Source organism: Urtica dioica, chromosome 8, assembly GCF_054948205.1.
Source record: "Urtica dioica subsp. dioica isolate 48M chromosome 8, U.dioica_male_clone48M_v1_H2, whole genome shotgun sequence".
Taxonomy (NCBI): domain Eukaryota; kingdom Viridiplantae; phylum Streptophyta; class Magnoliopsida; order Rosales; family Urticaceae; genus Urtica; species Urtica dioica.
In genome coordinates, this window is record NC_142763.1 from 6,092,386 (window position 1) to 6,105,576 (window position 13,191).

The 13,191-nt window shown below is 37.5% G+C and overlaps 2 protein-coding genes across 2 annotated transcripts; both read right to left on the reverse strand.

Annotated features, from left to right (window-relative positions):
• Positions 1-1,140: 1,140 nt before the first annotated feature.
• Positions 1,141-2,455, reverse strand: LOC149387610 (limonoid 21-O-acetyltransferse-like). The gene is made up of 2 exons (XM_089622197.1): positions 1,656-2,455; positions 1,141-1,549 (listed from the first exon to the last, which is right to left on the reverse strand). Exons 1-2 carry the CDS (start codon positions 2,453-2,455, stop codon positions 1,141-1,143), a joined length of 1,209 nt encoding a protein of 402 aa, XP_089478323.1.
• Positions 2,456-8,050: 5,595 nt separating this feature from the next.
• Positions 8,051-12,889, reverse strand: LOC149387611 (proline-rich receptor-like protein kinase PERK15). Its single transcript, XM_089622198.1, has 8 exons — positions 12,307-12,889; positions 11,262-11,855; positions 10,299-10,388; positions 10,117-10,187; positions 9,951-10,027; positions 9,692-9,839; positions 9,406-9,567; positions 8,051-8,356 (listed from the first exon to the last, which is right to left on the reverse strand). The coding sequence occupies exons 1-8, from the start codon at positions 12,887-12,889 to the stop codon at positions 8,051-8,053; spliced, it is 2,031 nt and encodes a 676-aa protein (XP_089478324.1).
• Positions 12,890-13,191: the final 302 nt, after the last annotated feature.

Consider the following 13,191-nt stretch of genomic DNA (forward strand, 5'->3'; position numbering starts at 1 on the left):
TTTTTATTTAAAATTGGGGTAAACTCCGATTTTTTTCACAATAAAACTCGATTTTTATGAAATTTTTAAATAGATTGGGTTGATTTTTTGCATCACGAAATTCTCTACCGATACCGACGCGGTTAATCTCGGTTTTATGGATATCTCATGGTTTTGTTCGTTTCGTTATCGATATTTGGCAGTAAGCGATATATCGCGCGATAACTCATCGAATACTCCGATATGTATCATAATTGTAAATGGGTTTTGTTTATTTTCTTATTTAATATGTGAGTATGACTTTCACGTTGTATTTGAGTATTTCAGGTGTTTTTTCATTATTTAACAAGAGTCCTTTATTAATTATTATAAAAGCATAACAATATGAGTTTAAGTAGAATACTGCATTTCAACTTTTAGTTTTCAAATATATCAAGTTTGTAGCTTCACCCCTCTCTCTCTCTCCATGCACCTTAAATATACAAAGAAAAGTGATCGGATCGGGGACGTCATCGTTTTTCTCATGAAGGGGTTCGGGTGCTTCGCCTTCGGGGTTGTCATCGATATTTTGCTCCGAGTCTTCAGTCTCTGGTCCTAACGGGATGTACTCCGGTGCAACTTGCTCGTCGAGCCGTCTCAATGAGAATGCCTTGTCTTGCGAGTCTCGCGACAACGCAGGAGAGACGGAAGGATACTCGTCTCATTTGCTCCATTTGTGCGTCTTGATCGCCTTGTACGGATGCGGGGAGAGCTTCCTCTCGGATGACGTCGTTCTCTTGGACTTGGCGGGCTCGGGCCCGAGTGTTGAATGCGACGCTTCCTGCCGAAAGAAATGAGAATTGGTTTGTACTTAATCATTTAACTAATTAATCACAAAATATCATTAAAAAAAATATTTTTAATAACATTTGTTATCATAGTCTTGGATAAAATAACTCGTATTAGATATTACAAAAACATTAACAAATCATTACACGTTTGAAATAATCTGATAAAGAACTAAGAAGTTATAAGAAAAGAAGTCAAAGAGATCAAAATAACGACAAATCATCAACGAAATAAAGAAGAACTCACGCAACAAACTTATAATAAAACAGCATTAATCATGAAATACGAGATAGAAGGAAAAAACCATGCGTAAGTTGCATGTTTTTCAAATTTTCAAATAAAACCCTTGGTCTCGTGATAAAAATTTGCATATTTAAGAAACTCCACGTCAGCTTCGAGCCTTGCCATAATCTCGGGTTTCAAGCTCACGTAGGCCTCAATTCCACCGCCGCGTTTGGAGTCAAAAAAGCTAATTTCGTTGTCGTAATTCAACGCTGCCGCGCTGACCCACGCAGGCTCGCCCCACCCAAAGTCGGCGTCGTAAAGAGGAAATCTGCAGAGACTGTTGAAGCTATACTCGAGAAACTCGCCGCCTTCCATCTCTACCCTCCTCATTTCTTCCACCACACGCTTCAGATTCGGGTCCTCCCCGGATTCCCTCATCTTCTCGAGAAACTCCTTGTCCACTTTCCTTATCTCCTCCCTTATCCTCTTCGTGACTTCTCCGCCATCGGCGACGACGCTGCCGCGAGCGGATGATCGTGAACGCATCGCGGTGGATGTTTCTGAAGGAGCTCATCGGGAGCGGCAGGTTGAGCTTCTGTCGGATATTCACCGGGTGGGCCAACATGACTACCCGCTCTCTCTCTTCCTCGGCCCCGTCCTCGCTCGCCGAGAGAAGGCGAGAGAGTATGAAAACCGACAATGCCTCGACCAGGGAGACCCAGCTTCCGTACTTTCCCCTATTCGCCTCGATCGCCGGAGCGTCGAATGAGAACATCTGCAACGTGACCTGGGTCGTGATCGATAAGGTGGGGTCCAGAACCAGCTCGTCCCGAGGAGGGAAGAGCTCCGCCAACGCGAAAACTGGCTTCTCGATGGCGGTTGAGCCGCCCCGGGATAAGGCGGCCAAGGACTTGATGAAGCTGATGAGAGAGAGACCATCGCCGAGCTGATGGCAGACGCAGATTCCGACCGCCACGCCTCCGCCGGAGAACATGTTGAGTCGGATTCCGGCGGCGAACTCGTTCATCTCGTTGACTTCGAACGGAAGGAACTTCGAGAGCTCGCTAGGGTTAGGGTTTTTTATTACCTCGGAGAGCTTGTGAGGGCTCACGACTCGGGCCTCGGAGAAGGAGATTCCCTCGTCATTGCAGTCGACGAACCGGTCTTTTCTGACACGGCCGGCGAGCGGGTAATACAAGGCTAGGGCGTCAGAGAGAGCCTTCTTTATTCGGTTCGATATCTCGCTGATCCCAGGCTCGTCGGCTCGGTCGTTTTTCAACTCGTAGAAAAAGATTAGAGGACTGTACATGTTGGGAGATATTTGGTCGAGATAAGAGAGTGTGTAGCGGCGAAGATGGTCAGGTGTTTCCGACGACGGTTTGATGATCTCTTCCGAGGTTACTTCCACTTGAATATTCTTCATTTCTATCGAAACTCTAATATTTGTACTCCGTAACTTCGAGGTGGTATGTATATCTTCTGAATTACTTTGGTTCTTCTATAAATATTACGCTACCATGCCCACATATAGATTTGATTGAAGACGGATATTATAATAAATGAATCTTTGAAGTTTTCTAAAAGATATTATTTAGCAACTTTGTAGAGCAACTCTTTTCTTTTTTGTTTTCTTTTTTTTTTCGTCTTAAAGTTTGAAATAAGTATTTGTCGTCGTTTATCTGATAACGATATCTAACTTTCACGTGATATTTATTTCTTGGTGTCACTAGAAACTGTCTATTAATTACTAAATATATGTGTGGGCGGGGTGTGGGTTTTTGGAAAGATTTGTAGGTATGTGGATAGGATTGATTAATACTCTGTGAGTGTGCGTGCTCAAATGACTGTAAGCAAGCTATCAATTTGAGATAAGGTATCGATTGCCAATATCATCTTTAATATTGGATTTTGGGTTTTATTTGGTCTTTTAGCTTATTATTAATAGTAGTTATTGACTGATACATTATTTTCTCAACAAAATATGTGATTTCGTATAATAAAATTGGTATTTCAATCTATAAATAAAAAACGTAGATTTGCTCATCCATATATCTACATTCTCTACTTAACGGAATACTAAAAAGCTATAAAAATAAAATATGTAAGTTAAGGTATTTACTTAGAAATGCTAAACATTAGTGATTAGTGTATAAGTCTATAATGCCAAAAAAATAGATATGTTTCCTCGAGTCCAGGCCGGGCCCACCTGCAAGAAAGAAACTAAAGCAAAAGCTTTTAAGTCCACTTTCTAAAGAAAGTGTGCACTTTGAAATGTTTACTCCGTACAAGCTATACTTTATAAATGCAGCAGAGAAAAAAAAATATTAAAACAATCTTCTAAAAATAGGAATTCGGAACCCACTTATTACCACACATAATCAATTGCCATCAAAGCTTCTTGTATAAGCCCATATACACTACTCAATTTTAATAAGACTTTGTATAAGCTCATATACAATTGTTTGAAATCAGACTCATACTTTTCATACTTACATAACTAACACATGACTAATGTTTAAAAAATAAAGAGCAATCGTTCATCTTTTATTTTGTACCAGTGTTTGAAAACAATGTTTGAATATAGTGTTTTATTAAGAAAATAGGGAGAGAGAGAGAGAGAGAGAGAGAGAGAGAGAGAGAGAGAGAGAGAGAGTGCTTATATTCATTTTTTCATATTTAAATTTTGGGTTTTCATTTAATAATTTTTTTTCTTCCTTTCTTTTATGTGTACTCCTTGCTATCTAGATTTTAATTTTTGTGTGTGTATATATGTTTTTTTTAATTATTGTCCATTATCAATATAGCTTTATTATTTGTCAATATAATCAAAGAATAATTATGTGTAATTCTTGAAGAATTAAGGGAAAAAAGGAAAAAAATTATTCAATAAAAAAAAAATTCTCGAAAAAATTCGCGAAGTTACCAATTCTCTTTTTACGTGTTAAGAAAATGCCTTTTTTTGCACTTTTTCTTTAGTCTTTGAGGTATGTTAAGCCGCTCCTGCTCGAGTCCTTAAAACATATATAATAAATTTTGAAGAAAATGAAGATTAACCAAATAGTAGAGATCAGTAGAGTAATTGATCCACGCATGCATATTCTTTTTTTTTCCCCCATGTAATCCTATAAATGAAAAAAGAATATTATGATAAATTTATATGGTACCATTTAATTATGGTGCAATTTTTTTTTTAATGAAAATCTTATTTGACATTTCTACATACTAAACAATAGAAAATAGGATATAACGTTCATGAATATGACTAGCGATCTAGTTGACGTGGACTTTCTTGCATGTTAATCTTGAGACGTGAATCGTGATGTATTCCTTAATGTATGTATAATATACATTAAAAAATTATACAAAATATATTGATGAAAGAGGGAGAAAAAAGAAAGTAATATAAATAAAAAGATATACAAAATATATTGATGAGAGAGGGGAAAAAAACTAAAGCTCGGGAAAAAAAAATGATAATGTATGTAATTGATAAAGTATAATATAGTATTAGTAATTATGATTATAATATACATAAAAAAATTATACAAAATATATTGATGTTCGGAAGGGAAAAAAAAAATCAAAATTGGAAGGCAAAAAACAAATGAAAATCGGAAGGCAAAAAAAAAATCAAAATCGGAAGGAAAAACAAAATGGCATCAACGTAGTCGCCGCCTAACGGCACCAGGATTCAAATTGAAATAAAAATATATACAAAATATATTGATGAGAGAGGGAAAAAAATTAAAGGTCGGAAAATAAATAAATGATAATATATGTAATTAATATAGTATTAGTAATTATTATTATAATATACAAAAAAAAAAATTATACAAAATATATTGATGTTTGGAAGGGAAAAAAAATCAAAATTGGATGGAAAAAAAAAAAACAAAATTATACAAAATATATTGATGAAAGAGGGAGAAAAAAGAAAATAATATACATAAAAAGATATAAAAAAATATATTTGATGAGAGAGGGAAAAAAAATTAAAACTCGGGAAAAAAAAATAAAGGATAATGTATGTAATTGATAATATAGTATTAGTAATTATTATTATAATATACATAAAAAAAAAATTATACAAAATATATTGATGTTTCGAAGGGAAAAAAAATCAAAATTGGAAGGCCAAAAAAAATGAAAATCGGAAGGCAAAAAAAAAAATCAAAATCGGAAGGAAAAACAAAATGGCCTCCACGTGTCGCCGCCTGGCGGCACTAGGATTCAAGTTGAAATAAAAATATATACAAAATATATTGATGAGGGAGGAAAAAAAAATTAAAGATCGGAAAAAAAAAATTAAAGCTCGGGAAAAAAAAATAAAGGATAATGTATGTAATTGATAAAATATAATATAATATTAGTAATTATGATTATAATATACATAAAAAAAAATTATACAAAATATATTGATGTTTGGAAGGGAAAAAAATCAAAATTGGAAGGCCAAAAAAAAAAATGAAAATCGGAAGACAAAAAAAAAATCAAAATCGGAAGGAAAAACAAAATGGCCTCCACGTGTCGCCGTCTGACGGCACCAGGATTCAAGTTGAAATAAACATATATACAAAATATATTGATGAGAGAGGGAAAAAAAATTAAAGGTCGGAAAAAAAATAAATGATAATATATGTAATTAATATAGTATTAGTAATTATTATTATTATAATATACGTAAAAAAATTATACAAAATATATTGATGTTTGGAAGGGAAAAAAAATTAAAATTGGAAGGGAAAAAAAACAAAATTGGAAGGTAAAAAAAAACAAAACGGAAAGCAAAAGGCAGAAAAAAAAAAATATAAAGTTAGCCGCCAAAAAAAAAATCGGAAGGCAAAAGACAAAAGGCAAAAAAAAAAAAAATCCGCCACGTGTCGTCGCTTGGCGGCACCACGTGGCGGAACCAGGTTGAAAGTTGAAGAGGCAGTGCCTCTTATTAACTATGTTATGGATTATGTGCATTGTGAATGTGAATGGGAAATGGCCGTAGATAGTAGTCTTTTTTATACTTTTGACCAAAATGTTGTGGTCATTGTTTTTGGACAAAAATACTACCTAACCATATGAGAAAAGTCTTAAGTGCCCTTTGGTTTTTTATTTTGTTCATTTCCATCAAACTTGCTCTCAGCTCTCTCTCTCCTTGTTCATTGTTTCAGAGCTCTTTTTTTCTTCTCTTTTTTCTTCTCTCGTTCATTTAAGGTAAAAAAAAAAAAAAAAAAAAAGCTTGCCTTTTTCTGTTTGTCGTCGCCAGTGGTTTGTCCGTTGTCGTCGTCGCCGAAGAGGTAAACTTTATCTCTTCATGTCGGCGAACGAAATCTGGGAATTTCTGGGTGGGTTTCGTTTGTGTTTGTTTTTTGGTATGAGTTTCGTTGTTGACGTACGGGTTTCGTGATTCGTTCGTGTTTATTTCTGGGTTTCATTCGTGTTTTTGGGTTTCATATTTATGGGTTCGTTCGTGTGTTTGGGTAAAAAATGGTTTTTTTTTTATTGTCGGAGCTGACATACAAGTCTACAATTTCATTTATTGTAGACATACAAGTCTACAATTTCATTTATGGTAGACTTCTATGTCTACAATAAATGAAGTTGTAGACTTAATGTTGGCGAACGAAATCTGAGAATTTCTGGGTGGGTTTCGTTATGTTTGTTTTTTGGTATGAGTTTCGTTGTTGACGTACGGGTTTCGTGTTTCGTTCGTGTTTATTTCTGGGTTACATGTTTATGGGTTTCATTCATGTTTCTGTGTTTCATATTTATGGGTTCGTTCGTGTATTTGGGTTAAAAATGGTTTTTTTTTATTGTCGGAGCTGACATACAAGTTTACAACGTCTGAAATTGTAGAGATACAAGTTTACAACTTCATTTATTGTAGACATAGAAGTCTACAATAAATGAAATTGTAGACTTGTATGTCAGCTCCAACAATACAAAAAAAAACCATTTCAGAGTTCCTCCAATCCTTTCTCGGTCGATCTCTCGGTTCGGCGGTCTCCTCTGGCTCGTCGGAGCTTCGTCAAAAGCTTCTCTGATGGCTTTTCTTTAGTCTGGAGTCGGTGGAGCTCGCGTCTCCTTTGTCTCAGTCGAGTCACGCGGCGAAGAAAAGAGAGGCTCGGAGATGGCGATTCTCCTCTTTCCGGTCGGAGCTCACGCGAAGATTGGCTCGGACTGGGCTGAGCTCGGAGTCGTGCGTCGGAGGCAGAGGACGGCTCGCGACGGAGCGGGTTTTGGCCGGACTTGCAGAAACTCGGGCGGTGGTTATAGCATCGATTTCTCCAGAAAATTAGGAGGGAGAGAGAGCGGGAATGTAGAGAGAGACGGGGGAGAATTTGTTTTTATTATTATTATTATTAATTTATTAGTTTTCACGTGTGTGTGGTGTGAGTATGTTTACAAAAGGGCAAAATTGTACTACCTCAGCTGACCAACTACTATTCTTGTCCAAAACATGAATTTCCATATTTTGGTCAATTATGAAAAGTGTTAGTACTTATAGCCATTTCCCAATGGGAATATCTCCTTACCAGATTCAATGTTTAAAGCCCCATGAACGCGAAAAAGTGTTATATCAATGTCCAATGACTTATGATCAAATAGATCTTTATATTAACACTGCCATTCTTTCTATTTTATAAAATCTTTGATTATAAAAAAAAAAATACAAGTTATAATTTCCATAATCTTCATGTTGGAAATTAATGACCATATTTTGTGGACACATGATCACTGTATCATATGCATATCACTGTTTACCCAAATTTTCGAATTAGTGACGTGATCAAGATTTCAGCTACAAAAACATGTATCACTCCATTAAATAATAAAGAATAATAATTTACCACAACACAAGAGAGGTCATCAACATAATTTGCTAACTTTCCCACCACAAAACTCAATACATAACCAACATTGCTCACAAGAACATGGCTGAATACTATGCCACCAAAAAAAAGCCTAAAGACTAGATGTATATATTTTGTGTCACCTTTTTATTTTCTTAATTTAATTTTTTTTTTCAAGCCGGGCCACTATGTCTACTAGTGGACCCCTTTCGGGCGGCCTCGGGGGACGAGTCATCGCTACTCGAAGAAGAAGGGTCGAGGCCGTACTCGCTCGTGGCCCCGTATTCGCTGCTTCCGTACTCTTCGGTGGTATTCATCTTCGGCTTTAGTTTACGCATCTTCGACATGTAAGACTCGGACTCGTAGTTGTCGGAATTCACCGACGTATAATAAGGGTTTAGTGCAAGTTTCGCCAAAGCCTCTGCCTCGTGAGAATCCAAGTCTTTTAGGGACATATCACCTTCCAATGCTCGCACAATCTTTCACAAAAAAGACATGGGTAAGGATTTTCTTAGCGTAACTTCTCGATGAAAAAAAATCGCAGCAATTTCGGTGGAACACAAATTTTAACCGGATTGTTCTTTTGTAGTAACGAATTTTTTGACGAAAAATGAAAATCAGTGTTATAAAATTTTCGACCGCACTCGTCGGCAGACAAATATTTCCATAAAATTGAACGAGCATTAGGGGTGGTAATTTGGGGCCGTACACAAGACACGACACGGTTACGACACGGCGTAAATGGGTTTGGATCGACCTAAAATGGATCTGGGTCCATCCGTGTCGAACACGATTAAATAACGGGTGAACACGACACGAACACGACAACCCATTGGGACCCAATTAGACACGAATATTAAATGGGTTGTTAATGAGTAAACACGATAAAGACCCATAATGACCCAATGGATTGTGTTTGAACTTCTCTTTTGTAGTAAAAATATTATGTTGGTGGCTTAGTTGATTATATGGAGTATTTTTATTAATTACTTATTCTAACTAATTTGTTATTTAATTTGATTTAGAGAATTTCAATATTTTGAAGTAAACATGTCTAAGGGCCTAAACCGATTCGCGTGTTCAAATAGGTTTAGTGGTCTAAATGGGTCTGTGGGTCTAAGTGGGTTCGTGGGTTACATGGTCCATTGAGACACGATTAATAAATGGGTCTTAGTGGGTTGGGTCTGGGTTTGACAAAAAAATAGTGGGTCGCGTTTGAGTTTTGCTCCTAGACACGATTAATAAATGGGTCGTGTCTGGGTCTGTCAAAAAATACATGAAAACGAATAAAACACCGCACGAACACGACACGTAACCCGAATTGCCACCCCTAACGAGCATCGACATTTTCTTTAACAAGATAAGAACGTAGTTTTTCAGAATCTAAATTGTCTTTTTTTTAAACATTCAACAAAGACATATAATTAAACCTTTTTCTATTCAAATGTGGCACGCCTTAAACAAAATAAAAAGGCCCTAATTAATTTTTGTCCTAAATTTTTTATTTCCTACGATTTTTTTCCGATACCTGGCTCATTGTTGGTCGGCGCTTAGCAGAATGTCGAATACACGCAGCCGCACAAGCCACCATACGCGACATGTCATAGTGGTCGTAACTCCTCTCCAAAAGTGGATCGGCCACTACATCAAAATTGTCGTCCTCCATCGCTCTCAAGCATAGAGGCCGTGCCTATATATTCACCCATAAATCAAAATGACCAAATAAGTAAAATTACATTTACTCGAAAATACATTAAATTTTTTTTTTTCATTAAATATAAAAAAATTAAATGTGAAAAGGGGATTTTTCGAACCCAATCAACTAAGCTGTCCTCAACCCGGTGGCCAATTTTATCCACGGCAGATCGTCCGGTGATCAACTCTAACAACACGACACCGAACGAGAACACGTCTGATTTATCTGTAAGCTTTCCACTCGAGGCATACTCGGGAGCCAAGTATCTGCATTCGCCAGTTTTATAATTAGATTAAAATTTTATTATTTTACTCAATCTTCAAATTGTTAATTTTTTTTTTGGGGGGGGGGGAGTTAAATGGTTTTTCTTTTCGTACCCAAAAGTTCCCATGACGCGAGTGGATGCATGACTGAAACTATCTTGATTTAGCTTTCCCAGTCCAAAATCAGCTACCTGGAATGTACACACACATTTTATTATTAATAAATAAAAAATTACTTAATCTCACATGGTTTTATTAATTCTTAACACATGTTCATTACCTTGGCTTCAAAGTTGAAATCAAGTAAAATGTTTGAAGTTTTAATGTCACGGTGAATGATGCGAGGATGGCCTATAAAGGAGAAGAAAAAAAAAACCGATAATTAACACATACTATACAAAATATATATGTATATATATATATATATATATATATATAATAAGAGAAGTTGTATATTCTTACAATCTTCATGCAAGTAAGCAAGGCCTTTGGCTGATCCTATGGCAATTTTGAGCCTATTATTCCAGTCTAATATTGTCTTGCGTCCCTTTTCTGCATTTAATAAACCACAAACAAACTCATAAAAATTAAGAGACATTCCGCGAGTAAATCAAGCTTTTTAAGATGTTTTGTTATAGATTTTTTAATTTATAATTAAAGGACAAGACTAAATGTCAATGACGTTTTCTTCATTTTCATGAAAAACACTTGCTTAATAAATGTGAATTTTTATTTTATCAATTCATTTTACATCTTATACAATTTACATATTAATTACATTAAATTGACATTTCACATAAATTGTAAGGTAACAAATATCCTTTTCCTTTCAAACATCGAAGACTTTTACATAAACACAGCACACTTATTAAACCTGAATTATTTAGATGAGTGAAGGATCGATATATTACGTAAATTGTTCCTCAATACAAATACTAAATTTAGACAAAGAAAAATTACCCTCTATAGAACAGCCAAAGTATTAGAAGAAAAAAAGGACAACTCTATTGATTTAACTTACGTCTAATCAACATGGCATATCAACATTTGCTTACCATTACATGCCACATAAGCGCTGGTGCGTTGTTCTGCTGATATTCAGCATTAGCCTTGTATCAATTATAAGTTCAGAACCGGACTATTATTTTTATTATGTACAAAATAAATATTTATAATTTTTTTCCCAAATAGTATAGGTATTTTACGGAGGACGTAGATACTAAACATGTGGTCATTCTAGACTTTTTACATTAAAATTCTAATCTAACTATGTAATAATTATGAAAATATTTAATTCAAACAAGACGCATATATAATATTATGCGAGACATATGCATATAAGTTGAGCTATATTTTTTTTATTTATGAATAATTTTAATTGAGGGCAGTCATTTGTTTGTTTGATAAAAATTAGTACCAACGTACCATGAAGATGAAAGTGAAGAGTGTTATTGGGAAGGAACTCGTAGACCAACATCTTGGCCTCGGGGGCGATGCAATACCCGACCAACGACACCAAGTGCCGATGGTGGACCCGACTGATGATGTCGACCTCAGCCCGAAACTCCTTGTCCCCGCGGAAGCCCCCCCCGGCCCTGAGGCGCTTCACGGCGATCTCCTTCCCGTTTGGGAGGACCCCTTTGTGCACCGTCCCAAACCCGCCTGACCCCAGAAGGCTCGCCTGAGAGAACCCCCCTGTGGCCGCCGCCAGCTCGTCGTACCCAAACGTGCTCTTGCTGAACCCCAGAGCCACCGTGGGGTGCGGCGGCGGCAACAGCATCTGGGCAGACGACGCGGGCCCCGAGAAGGCCGAGGAGGTCCCGACACTGCTGGAGAAGTCGGGAAGGGGCGGGGGAGGGGGAGGAGGGAGTGGGGGAGACGACCACCCGCCGCCGTAGGAGGGGTTGGTGGTCATCATAGTGTTGGTAGGCGACGAGGGAGTTATGTTCACCGCATGGTCCCTCGTTGGTTGTGCCCAATTCCGGCGAGGGACATTGTTGTTATTATTATTTGCTCCACCTGCACGCTCAGGATTAAATTAAAATTACAGAAAAATTAGAAAAATAGTTAATTTAAACGTTTAACATTGCTAAATAACCAACGTTTGGTAAATCTTAGGTAAATAGTTACTTTCATACGCAAATCTTAGATAAATAGCTAATGTTATTTGGTATATGAAAGTGGTTATTTACTTAAAATTTACGTATGAAAGTGACTATTTACTTTAAATTTAACAAATATTGATTGTTTAGCGATGTCAAACATTTAAATCAATTATTTTCGTAACGAACACTTAAATCAATACAAGAACTAGTTAGAAGTATAATAAGTTTAAACTACACGAAGGTTGAAAAGTCGGTGAAGTTGGTCTTTAACAACGAGGACAAAACGATAATAAATCCAACTAGCAGTTGAAAGTATTGGGATAGATTTATAAAATATGATAAGGCGTATATATGTAGAGGAATACCGGTGGGAGGAGAGGGAGGTGGGTAATTAGAGACGGCGGAGGAGGATTTTCTCTTCCTTTTGGCGAGACAAAGTAATAAGAGCGCCACCACGAGGATCACCACTCCTACCCCTGCCACCACTCCCACCACCACCGCCACCGATCCTCCCTCCGCCCCCGGTGGTGGCGGCGGAGCATGCTGCCGCGGCGCCGGAGGAGATCCCGATCGCGGCGGAGGCGGCGGAGGAGGATGAGATTCCGATCTCCGAGGTGGAGGAGATTCTGAACTCGGAGGCGGCGGCGGCGGCGTAAGAGGAGATCCCGACGGAGGCGGGGAAAGAGCTGCCGGAGGCGGAGGAGATAATTCCGTCGGAGGCGGCGACAATGGCGGGGGAGATAATTCCGTCGGAGGCGGCGACGATGGTGGGGGAGATAATTCAGTCGGAGGCGGCGACAATGGTGGAGGAGATAATTCCGTCGGAGGCGGCGGCGGAGAAGGCGGAGGAGGAGGAGGGGAGGTTACCGGAGGCGGAGAGGACTCCGGCGGTGGCGGCGGCGGAGATAAGTTTGGGGCCGGAGATTCGGTTGGGGGAGAAGAGGCCATTAGATTGTTGATCGGTCCTCCAACCCTGAAATCCCCTATTATAATAATAATAATAAATAAATTTTAATATATCGTATTTCCATACAACGTCTAGAGAACGAAAAAAAAAGATACTACGAAGAACGAGAATCTCAAATGACGTTAAAAAAAAAGCTTCGGATTTAGTTACTTTTTAATTTATTTATATTGACATGTATGAGAAAGCGATGGATTAAGATTTTCTGGTCATGAAATGAAAAGAGAGAGAGAGAAGAGAGAGACCTGATCGGAGATGGGGTCGGAGGGATAATATTCCTCAAGAA

Bases quoted from the DNA above. Each gene is read 5' to 3' on its own strand.
- LOC149387610 (XM_089622197.1), bottom strand. From the start codon at position 2,455: ATGAAGAATATTCAAGTGGAAGTAACCTCGGAAGAGATCATCAAACCG. The intron at 1,550-1,655 runs GTTGGCCCACCC...CGCTCGCGGCAG, and splicing joins GAGAGAGAGCGGGTAGTCAT to CGTCGTCGCCGATGGCGGAG.
- LOC149387611 (XM_089622198.1), bottom strand. From the start codon at position 12,889: ATGGCCTCTTCTCCCCCAACCGAATCTCCGGCCCCAAACTTATCTCCG. The intron at 9,840-9,950 runs GTACGAAAAGAA...TGGCGAATGCAG, and splicing joins CGCGTCATGGGAACTTTTGG to ATACTTGGCTCCCGAGTATG. The intron at 8,357-9,405 runs GTATCGGAAAAA...TTTTTGTGAAAG, and splicing joins GCCGACCAACAATGAGCCAG to ATTGTGCGAGCATTGGAAGG.